At 39.1% G+C, this 18,789-nt stretch overlaps 1 protein-coding gene across 1 annotated transcript; it reads left to right on the top strand.

Moving 5' to 3' along the window:
• Positions 1-14,635: 14,635 nt before the first annotated feature.
• LOC139901810 (uncharacterized) lies at positions 14,636-17,595 on the top strand. Its single transcript, XM_071884486.1, has 5 exons — positions 14,636-15,127; positions 15,209-15,757; positions 15,869-16,467; positions 16,608-17,045; positions 17,205-17,595. Exons 1-5 carry the CDS (start codon positions 14,636-14,638, stop codon positions 17,593-17,595), a joined length of 2,469 nt encoding a protein of 822 aa, XP_071740587.1.
• Positions 17,596-18,789: the final 1,194 nt, after the last annotated feature.

Genomic DNA, 18,789 nt, shown 5'->3' with positions numbered 1-18,789 from the left:
AGCAACGGGTCCAACACGTTCCAAGATTTCAAAAGGACCAATGTATCTTGGGTTTAACTTTCCACGTTTTCCAAAACAGATCACACCTTTCCAAGGTGCAACCTTCAACATTACATGATCACCAACATTGAATTCAAAGTCCTTACGTTTGAGATCGGCATAACTCTTTTGGCGATCACGGGCAGTCTTAAGTCTAGCTTGAATCTGAGCAATCTTCTCCGTTGTTTCATGGACTACCTCGGGTCCGGTAATTTGTTTTTCGCCTACTTCGGCCCAACAAATATGGGATCGGCACTTACGGCCATACAATGCTTCAAAAGGTGCAGCATTAATGCTTGAGTGATAACTGTTGTTGTAAGAAAATTCGGCGAGTGGCAAATGCCTTTCCCAGGCCTTTCCGAAATGGATAACACATGCACGCAACATGTCCTCCAACGTCTGAATCGTTCGTTCACTTTGCCTGTCAGTCTGAGGATGATAAGCAGTACTCATGTCAAGACGAGTTCCCATGGCTTCTTGCAAAGAATGCCAAAATCTAGAAGCAAAACGGGGATCGCGATCGGTGATGATCGATAAAGGTACACCATGACGAGATACAACCTCCTTGATGTAAAGTTGAGCAAGCCTCTCCATTGTATCAGTTTCCTTCATCGCTAGGAAGTGTGCAGATTTGGTAAGTCGGTCAACAATAACCCAAATAGTATCATATCCGCCCACCGTCTTTGGTAGCTTGGTAATGAAATCCATTATGATCCTTTCCCACTTCCATTGTGGGATCTCCAGCTGTTGAAATAACCCAGAAGGTCTCTGATGCTCAGCTTTAACCTTCGAGCAAGTCAAACACTTACCAACATAAGTCGCAACGTCCTCCTTAAGATTCGGCCACCAATACTGTTCTTTAAGGTCGTGGTACATCTTGCCCGCACCGGGGTGAATCGAATATCTCGATTTGTGTGCTTCATCAAGTATGAGGTTCCGTAGATCTCCATAGAGAGGTACCCAAATTCTTCCGGCATAACATCGGAGTCCAGACTCCCTAACCTCGAATCGAGAGACAAGTATGTTCAAATGTTCATGAGATATATTCTCCTCCTTGAGAGCCTCATCTTGGGCTACTCTGATCTGGTTGTTGAGGTTCGAGTGGATGGTGATGTTCAGAGCCCTAACACGAAGAGGTGACGTCCTCTCCTTTCGGCTTAAAGCGTCAGCTACAACATTGGCCTTGCCCGGGTGATAACGGAGTTCACAATCGTAGTCGTTGAGCGTCTCGATCCATCGACGCTATCTCATATTCAATAGCTTCTGATCAAAGATGTGCTGGAGACTCTTGTGATCGGTGAAGATAGTGCTCTTAGTTCCATACAAATAGTGTCTCCACAATTTAAGCGCAAAGACAACGGCTCCAAGTTCAAGATCGTGAGTAGTGTAGTTCCGCTCATGAATCTTCAATTGGCGGGAGGCATAGGCAATAAACTTTGATCATTGCATCAGTACACAAACAAAACCACTCTTCGATGCATCACAATAAACAACAAAGTCGTCACTACCTTCAGGAAGCGATAGGATAGGTGTGGAGGTTAACTTCTTCTTCAAAGTTTGAAATGCTGATTCGTGTGCGGGTTCCCAAATGAACTTCTTGCCCTTGTGAGTCAGCGCGGTCAAAGGACGCGCAATCAGAGAAAATCCTTCGATAAACCTTCGGTAATAACCTGCGAGACCTAGGAATTGGCGAATATGCGTCGGAGTAGTGGGGGTCTCCCACTTGCTGATAGCTTCAATTTTGGCGGGATCAACTTTGATACCCTGGTCGCTCACAACATGACCCAGAAATTGTACTTCCTTCAACCAAAATTCACACTTGGAGAATTTGGCGTAAAGTGTCTCTTGTCTCAAAAGTTCAAGTACTAGTCGGAGGTGTTGCTCGTGCTCTTCTTCGCTCTTAGAGTAGATGAGGATATCATCTATGAAGATAATAACAAACTTGTCCAAGTAAGGCTTGCAGACACGATTCATAAGGTCCATGAACACGGCAGGTGCATTTGTCAAACCGAATGGCATCACGAGAAACTCATAATGACCATAACTAGTTCTAAATGCAGTCTTCATTACATCTCTTTCTTTCACCCTCAACTGGTGATAGCCGGATCGCAAATCGATCTTTGAGTAGATGCTCGATCCTTGTAGTTGGTCAAAAAGATCGTCAATTCGTGGAAGAGGATACCGATTCTTGATAGTCAATTTGTTGAGTTCACGGTAGTCGATACACATACGGAAGGATCCATCATTCTTCTTCACAAACAACACAGGTGCGCCCCAAGGCGAGAAACTTGGTTGGATAAATCCTCGATCAAGTAGTTCTTGTAGTTGACTCTGTAATTCTTGCATCTCGGAAGGTGCGAGTCTATAAGGTGCGCGAGCTACAGGTGCAGCTCCTGGCACTAAATCAATCTGAAACTCTACTGCTCTCTGCGGCGGCAATCCAGGCAATTCCTCCGGGAAGACATCGGAAAATTCGTTCACAATTCGAACGTTGTTCAAACTCTTCACCTCAGTTTCCACTGCTTTCACATGTGCTAGGACAGCAAAACGTCCCTTCTTCATAATCTTTTACGCTTTCACGCAACTAATGAGGTTCAACTTCGAGGTACATCTCACTCCGTAGATAACCAGTTGTTCGCCATCTCCTTGTGGTATGCGAAGTGCTTTATCTCCACAGATAATATCGGCCTTTATCTTACTCAACCAATCCATACCGATGATCACGTCAAAACTTCCCAGTTTGATTGGTATCAAATCAATTTCGAAATCTGCTCCAGCTATGTTGATAACAGCTCCTCGACTAATGTGGTCAACTTTTTCAAGTTTTCCATTGGCGACCTCGACAAGCATACTCTCTTTTAACGAGACTAACGACCAATTAATCTTATCGCAAAAATGTCTATATACATAACTTCTATACGCACCAGTATCAAACAAGACAGAAGCTAAAAGATTATTGATTTTGAATATACCTGTCACCAAGTCGGGATTATCGCGTGCATCCCTTGCATTAACATTAAAAGCTCTACCACGGGGTGGTCCTCCGTCTTTTCGCTTGTTTGGGCACGCATTTCTGAAATGGCCCGTCTGCCCGTATTCGTAGCATTTCTTCAGTCCATTGGTGTTCGGCTTCCCATTCAAAGTGGTGACCTTGTAGTCCTTTCCGATATGCCCAGACCGTTGGCACTTCTTGCAGACAACATTGCAATACCCAGTGTGGTGTTTGTAGCATCGTTTGCATTGTGGTAAGGTTCCTTTGTAGTTCGGGTTGGTGTTGGTGTTGTTATTGGGATTAGGGTTTCCACCATTGTTGTGCCTCTTGGCGGGAGTTTGATCGTAGTTTCTCCCCCTATTGTTGTTGTTGTTGTGGTTGTTGTGGTTGTTGTCCCATTTCCTCTTTTCGCTACTACCAGCCTCAAACTTAGCCTTCTCCGGCTCTTCAATAAGAATCTGATTCATGAGGGTATGCGCCATGCGCATTGCTTCGGGAACATTCGGTGGTTTGGATAATGTGACGTTTCCTTTGATGGACTTAGGGAGTCCCCAGAAGTATCTCTCCATACGCTTGAATTCCGGGGTGACCATTGTCGGACACATAAGAGCTAGTTCCAAAAATCTCCTGTTGTAACCATCAAGGTCGTTCCCAACGGCCTTTAACTGCATAAATTCGATTTCCATCTTCTGGATTTCGGTTCTCGGACAATACTCATCAATCATAGCAGCTTTGAATTCCTCCCATGGCATAGCATACGCCTCATCAATGCCTTTCGCTTGAGCTAACGTGTTCCACCACGTTAGCGCGCCGTCAGATAGCGTGCAAGATGCAAACTTGGTTTTATTATCCTCCGAACAGTTGCTAACTTGGAATACTGATTCAAGTTTCTCGAACCATCTGGTGAGACCAACCGGTCCCTCGGTTCCACTGAAGTTGTGTGGTTTGCAGCTCTGGAATTCCTTGTAAGTACACCCATTTCGAACGGGTGGGATAACCGGTGGTGGTGGCGGTGGAGCTTGGAGGTTTCTTTTTGCTAGGGATGCGGCTACACGTTCTTGGATCATCTCTTCAATTTGAGCAGCAGTAGGTGTGGATCGACCGTTAGCCATGGTGTTCTATACAAACATTTTGACTCAAGTCAAAATCCAGCATGCAAGTAGTAATAATACAGTATATAGTAACCAACATGGAATCAAAACATCACATGTTATTAAATAACGCATCTAGGTACAAATACCACAGAATCATCATACAGAAATGTAAATAGAACATCGTGCAAGAATTTAAATAACGCAAAGTTCCATTAATAATAATAAGTTCATACATCTGAATAAGTCCGTACAATACATAAGTAATACAAGAAGCTACAACTAGATTACATCATGAAATCTAATACAAAAGTCCTACGGGGAAGGTGGGTGTAGGATGTCTAAAACCTGAGCCAACTGCTCCTCGAGCTCAGTAACCCGAGCTCAGAGGATTCCCACCTCCCTTGTCAATTCCTCGACTGTGGGAGATGGTGGGGCAGGTGGTGCTGGTGGTGCAGGCGGTGCGGGTGGAGCGGATGATACTGGTGGAGCGGGTGGTGCTGGTGGAGCGGGTGGCGCTGGTGGAGCGGGTGGTGCAGACCGCACGAAGCGGGTGCATATGTCTCGGCTCCAGAAATAGTCAGCACGTAACGAAGTGCCTTACGTATGAGTGGGTTGGTAGGGTACGGCACAAGCCGCTTACGGGCAGTAACCCTCCGACGCCGACCAAAAGCGTCAGTGAAAGCACGACCCCCATTCACCCCTGGAATGACGGTGCCGTCAGGACGGTACCGCTTCTTCGACGGGGTGGAGGGTGCCTGTATAGGTACGTCAGCCGGGTCTTCGTCGTCACTGGAGTCTGATGAAGAATCATCTGATGAAGAATCGGCGGATGATGAGTCATCTGAATCATGTGGTGGTGGTACGGGTGGCTGAACTGGTAGTCCGAAGGCGGCCAACATCTGTCTATGTCTGCCTGGTAGAATCGGCACTAAACGTCCGTCGGGAGTGCATCGGCAAGGCGTGCGCATATGGTTACGAAATGGCCCTTCCCCGAAATCCGCGGGAATCTCAATCCCACCGATGCGGGGCTGTAACCCCGAGGGTCCGGGAGCAGACGGAGCTGGAATCTCTGCAGGGTCCGCGTGTCCATCAGTAGTAACCACTGGTGCAGGCGGCTGGCTGCTAGTCCCGGAAGATGAAGTGTCGGGGTCACTCGTGCGTATCGGGATCGGTGGATCGGCAACAGTGGTAGGTGGAGTAGCTGAAGAGTCTAAACTGCCCAAAACGCTAGCAGGTGGTACATCCGACATCTGAACAAGGAAAAATAAATTTTCCATGTCAGTAAGTCATAAGCAAGCACGTATTAGGCCAACAGTTTAAATCATGTATAACAATAAGTAGCATGTCAATAACCGCAAATCGTACGAAGGTAGCATGCAATCGAAAGCAAGTAATATCATACAGCAGTGAAATCATGTAGTAGCATACGGCATATAGCAGTAAAAGCAAGCAGCAGCATGCAGTAAGTTCAGTAGAAACACGTAAACTACCAAGTTGTAGATTAGTCCTATTAGTGAATCCTACTCAGGTCGGTCTTAGACTCACTAATGCAACCTAATTCCCTACAACCAATGCTCTGATACCAAATGTGATGCCCCGTACAAAACCATCGTGTACGAATCATCAACAACAGGATCATTACAAGGTTAAGTACTATATGCGATTTCAAAAAGAGTTTGCATTCAATAATAAAGTGATGTCTAAACCAACATCGAATGTTTTACAATCCAAAAGCATGCTTCACGAAGTAGAAGCAAATAATAAGTGTACATGACCACAACGGTCGTTACAAGTCATAGTTCAAAAGTACTAATGTTTGAATGCAAAATAAAGTAGTTCATGCGATGACAAATCTAAGCAGCGGGTGTCTACAGCACGACTAGTACACAGCGGAAGCTAACCTCAAGCACATGAGAAAAACATGCTTAAAAATGTCAACACAAAGGTTGGTGAGCTATAGTTTAAGTATAACAGTAAGTAAGGTAGGCCACGAGATTTCAGTGCTACAAAGAGCGTTTCAAAACAGTATGATAAAGTATATGTTAACCGTGGGCACTTGGTAACTAACTTAACGTTTATACCCCCTGAAAGTACACTTGGCAAGTGCGTATGTTTACGAAGTATTAAACACTCGTTAAATGCTAGCGCTACTAGCCCGAGTGGGGATGTCAAACCCTATGGATCCATATCTAAGATTCGCGTTCACGGTTCAAAAACCAATGATTAAACGTTACCGAGCTAAAGGGAATGTTTATGCCGTTGTATAACCCACACATATATAAGTTTAAGTACTCGTGCCTAGTATGTAAAACATAAAATCCGCATGTATTCTCAGTTCTCAAAATAAGTTAAAGTAAAAAGGGAATGCTATAACTCACAATGATAATGTAGTCGTAAAGTCAGTTCTGAAAAGGTGTGCAAGTAATCGGTCCGAAGGTCCTCAACCTAAGGCAAATAGTACTAAGTCAGTAAATCGTCTTAATAGGTTTAAAAGTATGCAAATAAGTTCTTAAGGGTCATCATCATTCATCATAAAACAAAAGGCGTAAAGTACGTTTCGTTTATGAAAGTAGTTTAAAACAGAGACTGACTTCAGTCAGTCACCACGGCCTCTACACCTACTGAAATAAGGTGAGACCGGTGGTTTTGGCTCCATCTATGGGTCCTTTAATTATGGTAAAATTTACAGAAGCAAACTCGTCTTCGTTTGACCGTGGTGACGGTCTAAGTGCGAGTAGGTCAGAAATTTCTGCACAACGTTAAAAGACATAGTGACGATCGGAGGGCCATAAATCCTAAACCGTAACTCGTATTAAGACGAGTCCTATATGAAAAGTTATCTACTAGAAAAGATCTATTTTAAAATCATAATCACAACAGCCCAGGTCTACTGGTCTGTTACAGAAACAGCAGAACAGTAGGCAGAGAACAGTAAGCAGAAAAATAATGGGTTCCGGTGGGTTTGGTGTTTGATGTTCATCATGGTTCTCATCCTTGATGCATATAGCTTCAAGTGTACAACTCATTGATGTGTTTACATCATATTTACCAAGTTTTGACCATCATAACCCTTGTGCAAGTCCAAGACATGTAGCACAACTTCACTTAAGAGTTGTAAGTGTTTTGATGAACCAAAGTTACATCAAAGTCTTAGATCTAACACATACATGAACTTTAAAACTAATAATAAGTTACAACCTTGAAAGTAAACTAACTAATCAAGATCTTAAGATGTAGAACATAGTTCTTAGTTAGATCTTGAAGATCCAAGACTCAAAAGTCTAGATCAAGCATAAGTATACAAACTTATATTTAAAGAAAACTTATTTACATGTTCTTGAACTTTTAAGTTATCCTTTAGTTCCAAGAGATATGAGATCAAGACTAACTTGTAGTACTTGACCAACAACAACTAAAATCATAAAATTAAAGTGCAAGTAACACTAAATAACAAGTAAATAAGTTCATGGGTTTCATACTTTAAAGATTCAAACCAAAGTTTGATCTTTAAGAAAGTAAACTTTAAAGTTTACTAACATGAATTACAAGTATGATTTACAACACATGAACCTTAAATCTTTTGAAACAATAAATGTAGAATCATAAACTAGTGAGTTTATGTTCTTGTGTTCTTGAAAAATACAAGATATTAATATGAAGAATCAAACTAGAAAATTTATTCTTGTAACATGAAAGTAAGTAACAACAAGTAAGTAACTAAACAACATGAACAAATTTAACAACAAACAAATGATGATGAGATGCTTTAGAATTCGGTTTTTGTAAGAAAGAAAGAAAGAAGAGAAGTTTAAAGCTTGTTACTTACAACTTGAGAGAGAATTGAGAGGAAAATTGAGAGGATTTTTGCAAGTAAGTGTGTGTGTGTTTGAATGAGGGAATTACAAGTGAGAAGTAATGAAAAATTGAAAACAAAAACACCCCTAATGGGTACCTAAGCTGACGGTCAGCAGCATTGGGGAGGGAAGGGAGTTTGTTTTGTGGTCACTTGCAAGTAAAGCTTCAAAAGTGTGGTTATTAGAGGTATGTGCATGGGGATTGAGTGATAACAAGATTCCTCATCTCCTTAACTAACTAGTTACTCTCCAATTAATACTTACAATTTGAAAGACATGGGCTAAGTAGTTCATTAAGATGTAGGGTGGGCTTATGAGTCTTTATTCATGAGTCCATTAACTTAAAACAAGCCCAAGTTCCAATAATAACAAGTTAATCCAATTAAAGCCCAAGTAACTAACTAATAGTCTTAGTTAATTAAAATGATTAATAAATTTAATCATGAATGTAAATAATACTTGAAAATATTATTCGTGTAAGTTCCGGGTGTCACAAAGACGTTTCGGGCACTTAAAAGTCAAGTTCGGGCAATCATGGCAACATGTAAACGTAATGACATACATTCGTTTAATCACACGTAATAATAATAATAATTATTAATAAATAAACGTTGGAAATTCCAGGGTCGTTACAGTATGAATACATATTAAAACACTACATGTATATACATTTTAACTGAGTCGTTAAGTCATCGTTAGTCGTTACATGTAATTGTTGTTTTGAAACCTTTAGGTTAACGATCTTGTTAAATGCTGTTAACCTATTGTTTATTATATCTAAAGAGATGTTAAATTATTACATTATCATGATATTATGATATATTAATATATCTTAGTATGATATATATACAGTTAAATGTTGTTACAACGATAATCGTTACATATATGTCTCGTTTCGAAATTCTTAAGTTAGTAGTCTTGTTTTACATATGTAGCTCATTGGTAATATACAAAATAACATGTTTACTTATCATTTATCATGATTAAACATAGTGTAACAATATCTTAATATGATTCATATGTAATTAGTAAGACGTTGTTATAACGATAATCGTTATATATATCGTTTCGAGTTTCTTAATTCAATAAACACAATTTTATGTATATAACTCATTGTTAAAATACCTAATGAGATACTTACTTATCATAATATCATGTTAATTATATATATAATCATATATATGTCATCATATATTTTTTACAAGTTTTAACGTTCGTGAATCACCGGTCAACTTGGGTGGTCAATTGTCTTTATGAAACCTATTTCAATTAATCAAGTCTTAACAAGTTTGATTGCTTAACATGTTGGAAACACTTAATCATATAAATATCAATTTCATTTAATATATATAAACATGGAAAAGTTCGGGTCACTACACGGGAGTGGATTGTCCACATCAGAAACGAGTTCTATTGATCGTATAGGGTATCTGGTTAGACAACATTTTTTCTGATTCGGAGTAAGTGGTGTCTAGAATTTGTAGTGGACCGGGTTTTAGATTTTCCAATTTAACGGATCCTGTGCGCCACTCCACTACATCTGTCGGCCAGTCGAAACGTGAGCAAAATCAGAGAAAGTCTTGTTTATAGGATACGGATACGATGTCGAAGTTCAGTCCAATGAGGTTTGATGTTGAGAAATTTGATGGGAGGATCAATTTTGGCTTATGGCAGGTTCAAGTCAAGGATGTGTTGATTGAGTCTGGTTTACACAAGGGATTGAAGGGTAAACCCACCCTTGTTCCTGGCAGTGATTCTAGCAGTAAGTTCGATGAAGAAGAATGGGATGATATGGATTTGAGGGCAGCATGTGCGATTCGTTTGTGTCTTGCAAAGAACGTGCTTGCAAATGTGCACGGGTTATCAACGGCAAAGGAGCTTTGGGTTAAACTAGAGCAGTTGTACCAGGGCAAGGGCATCTCAAATGAGTTGTGTCTTAAAGAACAATTTCATACTCTGCGTATGGATGGGGGTTCAAAGATTTCAGATCATCTAAGTATTCTTAACGGTATTGTTTCGGAACTGGAGGCTATTGGAGTTAAAACGGATGATGAAGATAAAGCTTTGAGGTTGATATTATCTTTATCATCGTCTTATGAACACATGAAACCTATTCTAATGTACGGGAAAGAAACGTTGAAGTTTGAAGATGTTACTAGCAAGCTCCTATCCGAGGAGAAAAGATTGGAAGGTAACGGAGTCTCGTCATTAGAAGCTATGGTACTATTGTGTTCGAATAGGCGGAAGAGAAACTCTAGAAAGAATCTGACATGTTGGAAGTGCGGGAAGACTGGGCATGTAAGGGTTAATTGTCCAGGTGGAGCTAATCCGGCAAATGACTTCAAAGATGCTAACATTGTCTCCGTCGTTACGGAGAGTGACGAATTCTTCTGAAGTCACGTCAACCTCATGGTGTGTCCGCGCCACCATGAAAAGGGATGTTCGTTAGCGGTTCCACAATTGCACATGGGCATTGGTTTGGCGTTTATGCAGGTTGTGTGGTGGAAATGGATGTTGTAGCTGATGAAACTTCCAGGGAAAACCAAACAGGAAGTTGCACCATAACAGTTCAGCTGGGTATACAACATGTACCGATATAAAATGCTTGGAATGTGATATTCTAAGTGCTATACTCTTTATGGTGGAGTATGATAATTCTGTTTAAAGTTATGATTGTCTGTTATGACAATGATTGTCAGGTCTTGAGAATGTTCAATGAAGATGCAAATTTAATTTCTTGGGTTAGAGGTAATGTCATCGGCATGAAGATGAGGATCTTGAAGTTGTCGTCGAGGAAGCATCTACGTGGGTTTCTTTTGCAAAGTGGAAGCATGGTTATCTTCTTCTATCCAAAAGGTGGAGATTTGTTAGTTATAGTTTTGGTTAGAAGAAATGGATGTGGTTGCTTTGTATATGTGAATGGATGTTATCCCACATAGGTGGGAGGAAGAAGTGGGATGGGTGACTTGGTTATAAAAGGAGTGTTAAGCCTCACTTCCAAATTGCACCAATCAATACACTTTAAGTATTTGATTATTTCTTTTTTCTTACCCTTGTTTGAGAGTTGTATTAGTTAAATATTTTGGAGAGTGTAGTTGGCTTAAGAGAGTCGTCTATATCATTGTAACAATTTGTGATATAGCGTATTTCTCTCTTTGGGGGCCGGTGATTTTTCTCCTGTTTTGGAGTTTTCACGTTAAATCTTGTGTTGTGTATTGTTTTTATTTCTTTACTATTATTGTTGGGCTGGGTGGTGGGAATTAGTGAGACCGTAATTTTTCAACATAAATAAACATTAGGAGGAAAAAAAAATTGTTATGCGTTTGGGTGGAAGTGTAAGTCTATTAGGAATGTGGAATCTCTTTGCATAGTATACTAATTTGTTGCTAATTTAACCTCTGTTAGTATTTGTCTTCGTAGTTTCTGAAAGAGATCTCTTAGCTATAAATAATGAAATTTTGACAGAGTGCATGGCCTTCTTTAACTTTGATTTAAAACAAACCCTTAGTCATTATAGTGTTTAGTATATATACGTTCATGATGTACTAACGATATTATATTTTGGTGATGTGTATTTTAAATACTTTACAAATTCAACCCACAACAGTAGTTAGGACAATGACCGTATAATATCGTTATTTCAAATGTGTTTGCAAAAAAATACTATAACATTTTCGGATGAGTACCCGTGCAACGCACGGGCTTCATAAATCTAGTATATATATATACTAGATTGTTCAAAAGTGTACATTGTTCAAAAGTGGTGTGTGATATATATATATATATATATATATATATATATATATATATATATATATATATATATATATATTGGTAGGATCAAGAGGGAAGTAACCAATCGGGGGGAAATGGGGGGAAGCAAATTTTTTTTTTTCGTTTTTTAAAAAATTTTGTTCACGAACATTATAGATTGGATGAAAATATGAAACTTTAATAAAGACACTTTGTGATAAATGTTTTTATTTTGGCGGGAAAATGCTCGAAGAAGTAATATATAACAATTATCGTGTTTTTCGAGCGTATGTTGAGGTTTTCGATATTAGGGTTTAGATATCAGGGTCTAGATATTAGGGTTTTTTAGGGTTTAGAAATTTAGGGTTTAGGGTTTAGATTTAGGGTTTAGATTTAGAATTTAGATTGAGTTTTTAACACGAACGATTTAGAGTTTAGGGTTTAGGGTTTGGGGTTTTGGGTTTAGTCAACCCAAAACCCCAAACCCTAAACCCTAAACTCTAAACCCTAAACCCTAAATCGGGCTAAATTTTACTTCACAAAACATGAAGAAAAAAACGTTAACATTCTTCACGATCAATATTATCTTGAATGTTATTTTTGTCGATCGTTTTCCCGCCTAAATAATAACATTCATAACGAAGTGTCTTTTTTATATGTCCAATCTTTTTTATAACCCTAGTTGCTCCGTTTTATTCGTGGGAAAAATGGTGATTCATTGCCGATTGTCCTCTTTTCGTTTTTTCATGCAATTTTTCATCGGATTCATTATTCCTGAGGTCGTTAGGCGTATCTCTAAATAGATGGGTGGTAAGAATAAGACAAAAAATTCATCTACTGCGGCTAGGGTTCTACGAAATCTGAAGATTGGTGGTGATGTTAATGAGGTTGCGAAGGATAGTGAGGAATCTGATGCAAATTCAAGGTCTGGTTCCTCCACTGATAGCTTGCATGAATCGGGTAATTTTGACTCTAATGTTTCTAAACTTCATCATGTTACGTCTGTTTTACATGAGTTGGAGGTTAAGGATAGTAATGATGGGGGTGTTAAAAGTCAGGAGGATAAGAAGGTATCTAACGTGGCTAGTGAAGTGGACGATATGAACATGAATCCTAATACGACAATCTCAGTTCAGGAGCAACATTTAAATGATGATGATGTTATGAAGGGTGATGTTAGGGTGGAGGATTACGACCGAGTCAGCGTACATTCGACATCGACATCAGACTCTGATGTTGAAGGTGATAAAGTGGAATCTGTGAAGAGAATTTCCGATAATAAACCCCTATTTCATATGTTAATGTCGTTGTTGGACCACAATTGCAAAAGAAGATTAATTTTAGAAAAGTGGTGCTACTACAAGCTATGGAAGAGGGTGTTGATGTAGTCATTCCATTGGAATCTGTTAAGGAAGCTGCTAAAAGGTATAACAATACTCTATATGGTTATTTTATTGGGCGTCGTGTGGCTTTTCAGGTTGTGCAAAATTATGCTTTGAGTGTGTTGAAGAAATATGGGATAGAAAAGATTATGATGAATGCCAAAGGTTTTTTCTTTTTTAAATTTGCAACAGAAGAAGGCATGCTCAGTGTTATCCAGAATGGACCATGGATGATTAGGACTATTCCTATCATCTTAAATAAATGGTTTCTGGAGGTGTCTCTTACGAAAGAAGATTTGACCAAAGTCCCGGTCTGGATTAAGTTATATGATGTTCCGCTAGCGGGATTTACCGAGGACGGCCTTAGTATTATTGCATCTAAAATTGGGAGTCCCATGAGGCTTGATTCGTATACTAGCACCATGTGTGTAGAATCATGGGGACGCCCCAATTTTGCTCGTGCGATGATTGAGGTGTCAGCTGATATGGAGTTGGTAAAAAATATAAAGGTAGCTACACCGAGTTTGGATGGTAAACGTACTATTGTGGATACGGTGTGTGTTGAATAAGAAAAGCAGCCACGTTGCTCGGGATGCAAGGTTTTTGGCCATAATGACTCACAATGCCCTAAGTTGGTAGTAGTAAAACCTACTGTTGTTAGCCATGTAGATGAAGATGGATTTAAACTTGTCACTAACAAACATCAAGGTGGATCTAAGAATTACCAACAACTTAATAATGGGGTGGTCACGGGCAAAGTAAAAAAGAAATTAGTTTATAGGCCAAAGCCAAAAGAGGGGGATGGAAGCTTGAAACATACCGATACACATGTTGGTCCCTCTGACTCGTCGCTTAAGACTAGGCCAGTACATCATAAAGGAGTTGGTTCGGTTCCTGTTGGGCCTAGTAAAGTTACTTTAAATGAAGGAGTGAGTACTGCTAATCAATTTTCAGCATTAAACCCTGAAGATGGGGATGTCAATGCTTATAAATTGGTGGATGAAGAAAGTGATATAGAGATCAATGATAATGAGACATCGACATTTATTGCATCAAAGGATACTACTGAGGGGGCAAGCACTCCCGTCTTAGATGGTCTCCAATGATTAGTTTGGCCTCCTGGAATATAAGGGGTATGAATCTTTCCCTTAAGCAAAGAGAGGTTCGCGATGTAGTGGTTAGTAATAAACTTTGTGTCTGTGCCATTTTAGAATCCCATGTGAACGTGGCTCGGTTAACGGGCATTTGTAACTTTTTGTTTCCATCTTAGAGTTGGTCGTCTAATAATAGTGTTTGTCGGAGTGGAACTCGTATAATTGTTGGGTGGGATCCTTCAATGGTTCACCTTATGATTTTATCCATGACCGATCAGATCATGCATTGTTTGGTTAGTTCTGTTTCGAACGACTGGAAGTTTTATGTCTCGTTTGTTTATGCAAATAATTATTATATTCAACGACGTCGGTTATAGGCAAATTTGAATACGCTAAATCCTGGGTTGGTGCTCAACCGTGGGTAATGATGGGGGACTTTAACGTTTCCCTTAATGTTGGAGAGTCGGCTGCAGGTTCATCTTGTAGTACTCTTGCTATGAGAGAATTCAGGGAATGTGTGGATAATATTAACATGTCTGATTTAAATCAGTCAAGTTTTCAATACACATGGAATCAAAGGCCTAACTCCTTGTCTGGTATCCTAAAGAAGATTGATCGTGCGATGGCTAATGATGGTTTTATAAGTCTTTATACGAATTCTTATGTCATATTTCAGCCTTACAGGATTTCAGACCATTCCCCAGCGGTGCTCAAAATTCCAGTTGCTACAATGAAAAAACCTAAGCCTTTTAAATTTAGCAATTATATTGCTAAACATGCTGATTTTCATGACACTGTTGCAACAGTTTGGAATCAAAACATTCAAGGACATGCTACGTATTGTGTTGTGAAAAAGCTACATCTTTTGAAGTCTCCCATGCGTAAACTTATGTGGAGTAAAGGGGATATTCATAAGAAGGTAATAGAGCTTCATTTGCATTTGGAAGAGGCTCAGTAGGCCCTAGATGCTAACCCTCATTCCCCTTTGTTGCGTGCAAAGGAAAGTGAGGTGTTGAAGAGTTATAATGAGATTTTATTGGAAGAGGAAAGCTTGTTGAAACAGAAAGCTAAAATTGAATGGCTCCGAGTGGGGGATAGTAATTCTGCTTATTTCCATAGGGTAGTCAAAGGACGATCGAATAGAAATCGTATTGAAACAGTTACTGATTCACATGGTAATCTTCTTGAAGGTGCTGCAGTTCCTATTGCTTTTGTTCAACATTATGAGAATTTTTTGGGAACTAGTGTCGTTTGTGAGGAGGTATTGGACCCGGGTTCTTTGTTCACGAACCGTGTTACTCCTCAACATGCTAGAAATATGATTCATCCTATTACAGTGCAAGAAGTTAAAGACGCTGTATTCGGTATTGGTGATAACAAATCTCCTGGTCCTGATGGTTTTACGGCTGCATTCTTCAAAGAGGCTTGGGATATCATTGGCAATGACGTGTTTAAGGCTATGCAACAATTTTTTGTGAATGGCCAGATTTTACGTGAGATAAATAATACAGTTATTACTCTTTTACCGAAGGTTCCCTCCCCGAGTAAGGTTACTGATTATAGACCTATCTCGTGTTGTAACGTTATATATAAGTGCATTAGCAAGATCATTACGTCCAGGATAAAACAGAGCTTAGATGATGTTGTCAGTATGAACTAGTCCACTTTTATTCCCGATAGGAGAATTGCAGATAATATCCTTCTTACACAGGAAATTATGAAGAATTATCATCGTGATCGTGGGACTCCAAGGTGTGCCTTTAAAGTCGACATCCAAAAAGCATATGATACGGTTGATTGGAACTTCTTGGAGGCTACTATGATTTGTTTTGGCTATCCAATGAAGATGGTGGAATGGGTTATGGCCTGTGTTACGTCCACTTCTTATTCTATATGTGTTAATGGTGATCTCCATGGTTTCTTTAAAGGGAGACGCGGGCTTCGGCAAGGTGATCCTATGTCTCCTTATCTTTTCACACTTGTAATGGAGGTGCTCACCCTAATGCTGCACAGAAATATATCTCGTTCGGATGAGTTTCGTTTTCACCCTAAGTGTGATAAGTTGAAAATTGTTAATTTATGCCTTGCTGATGATTTGTTCCTTTTTTCTTATGGGAATGCGAGCTCAGTCAAGGTCATCCGGGACTCGTTAGATGAATTTAAGAGATGCTCAGGGTTAACTTTCCTAAAAGCACTGCCTTTTTTGCTAATGTGCCTTTGTCTATTAGAAATCAAATCTTATTGGTGTTGCCTTTTGAGGTAGGTTGCTTACCGATTAGGTATCTTGGCGTGCCTTTGGTTTCTTCGCGTTTCTTATATAGGGATTGTAAGCTCCTTGTTGATAGAGTTCATAACAAGATTAATGATTGGAAAAATAAATTTCTTTCATTTGCTGGTAGAGTGCAATTGATCTCATCTGTCCTTACATCCATGCAACTTTATTGGTGTTCGGTGTTTATTTTGCCGGACGCCATTATAAAGGATATCGGAAAGCTTTTACGTGGGTTCTTATGGTGTCAAGGAGAATACAAAGCCGAAAAAGCGAAGGTAAAGTGGGATGATGTTTGCTTGCCTAAGGAGGAGGGTGGTTTGGGTATTAAACGTTTGAAATATTGGAACGTAGCTTTAATGACCTCGCTTCTGTGGAGACTTTTAACATTCAAACAATCCCTTTGGGTGAAATGGATTCACGAATATAAGTTGTCTAGGCATAATATTTGGGAAGTTTCAGTATCGGCTGATTCCACTTGGAGTTGGCGCAAGCTTCTTCAGATAAGACCAATTGTTCGCAAGTTTTTTATGTATCAAATAGGTGATGGGCAGCTTGCTTCGGCTTAGTTTGATGTTTGGACATGTCTGGGTTCTCTAGCTGAAATCGTTTCCTTTCGTGACATCTCCCGTGTTGGTTTTCACGTTAATGATAAAGTATCTGATGTTGTTAGCTGGCTTGGATCAAGCTGGCCTCAATAGTGGTATAGTAAATATCTTGCCTTTAGTTCATGTGCTATTCCTCAGCTTACTGTTGGTAGTGACAAGTTGGTGTGGAAGTCTCATGATCAGCTTCTGCGTGATTGTTATGTTAATATAATGTGGGACTCGATTAGACCTCTTGCTAAGAAAGTTCCATGGTTTCATGTTGTCTGGTTTTCCCATGCTATTCCAAGACATGCATTCTTAATGTGGTTATTGATGGGTGAAAGGCTCAAGACTCAGGACCGATTAAAGCCATGGGAATTACATGCTAAGCCTTCGCTGATTTGTGTGTTGTGTAAGGAATCTATTGACAATCATGCTCACTTATTCTTTAAATGTTTTCGACACAAATTTGGACAAGGCTTATATGGTTGTTTCATTTTTCGGTGGGTAGCAACAAGTGGAAGGTCATAGTGGATGCTATGATACCTGCTGCTACACGTAGATGTTCCAGAATTATTGTTGCTAAATTGTGTTTTGCTGCTACTGTCTACTTCGTGTGGCAAGAGAGAAAAAGTCGGATCTTCAAGAAGGTGAATCGTTCGGTCGACCAGATCTATGACATTATATTTTCGAACGTCAGATTAAAGCTTATGTCTATTCGTTTTAAACCTTCCAGTCACGTAGATAGACTGAAGGTTGATTGGCATCTTGATTAGCTTTTGCTTGTTGTTTTGTGTGGTTTCTAGTTGTCTTGTGTCTGTAATAGGCTTGTGAGATTTCTAGTGGTTGTCTGCTGGGCTGCAAGTCTCTCTTATAGCAGCTGTCCTTCATTGTACTCATTCTTTTACTATTTATAATATAATATTTGCCGGGGTAACCCTTTACCAAAAAAAAAAAATTCCAAAAAAATGAAGAAAAAAAAAAAATTTGCTTCTCCCCGATTGGTTACTTCCCCATTGATCATGCCCATATATATATATATATATATATATATATATTTGTAATAAATGAAAAGTTTTGTGATTGATTTGTAAAACTGAAAAATTTGTGGTCAATTTATAAAACCTATAAAGTTAAGTATAACTTTACTTTTTAGATATTAGATTTTGTGGTTGTGAAATTTAAAAAAAAGTTTGTGGTCAATTTCTAAAACCTATAAAATTAAACTAGTCACGAATTTTCCTTTTAGATAAGGCTTATATGTATATGTAGTTGATTTGTCAAACTGAAAAATTTGTGGTCGATTTGTAAAACCTATAAAGTTAACTATTCAGGATTTTGTCTTTTAGATAAGAGTTAAGTTACGTGATTGATTTGTAGTAAATGAAAAGTTTTGTGATTGATTTGTAAAACTGAAAAGTCTGTGATCAATTTATAAAACTTATAAAGTTAAGTATTTAAAATTTACCTTTTAGATTTTGTGGTTGATATGTGAAATTGAAAAGTTTGTGCTCAATTTGTAGAACCTAAAAAGTTAACTATTCATGAATTCACCTTTTAAATAAGGGTTATATGTAGTTGATTTGTGAAATTGTAAAGTTTGTGGTCGATTTGTAAAACCTGTAATTAACTACCAGGGTTATATGTAGTTGATTTGTGAAATTGAAAAGTTTGTGATCAATTTGTAAAACCTATTGTAACGCCTGTCCTTTCGACATCTATTTC

Source organism: Rutidosis leptorrhynchoides, chromosome 3, assembly GCF_046630445.1.
Source record: "Rutidosis leptorrhynchoides isolate AG116_Rl617_1_P2 chromosome 3, CSIRO_AGI_Rlap_v1, whole genome shotgun sequence".
NCBI lineage: Eukaryota > Viridiplantae > Streptophyta > Magnoliopsida > Asterales > Asteraceae > Rutidosis > Rutidosis leptorrhynchoides.
This window is presented reverse-complemented; position numbering and strand designations above follow the sequence as displayed.

Bases quoted from the DNA above. Each gene is read 5' to 3' on its own strand.
- LOC139901810 (XM_071884486.1), top strand. From the start codon at position 14,636: ATGGGGGACTTTAACGTTTCCCTTAATGTTGGAGAGTCGGCTGCAGGT. The intron at 15,128-15,208 runs GTAATAGAGCTT...TTGCGTGCAAAG, and splicing joins AAGGGGATATTCATAAGAAG to GAAAGTGAGGTGTTGAAGAG. The intron at 16,468-16,607 runs GTAGGTTGCTTA...ATTTGCTGGTAG, and splicing joins TATTGGTGTTGCCTTTTGAG to AGTGCAATTGATCTCATCTG.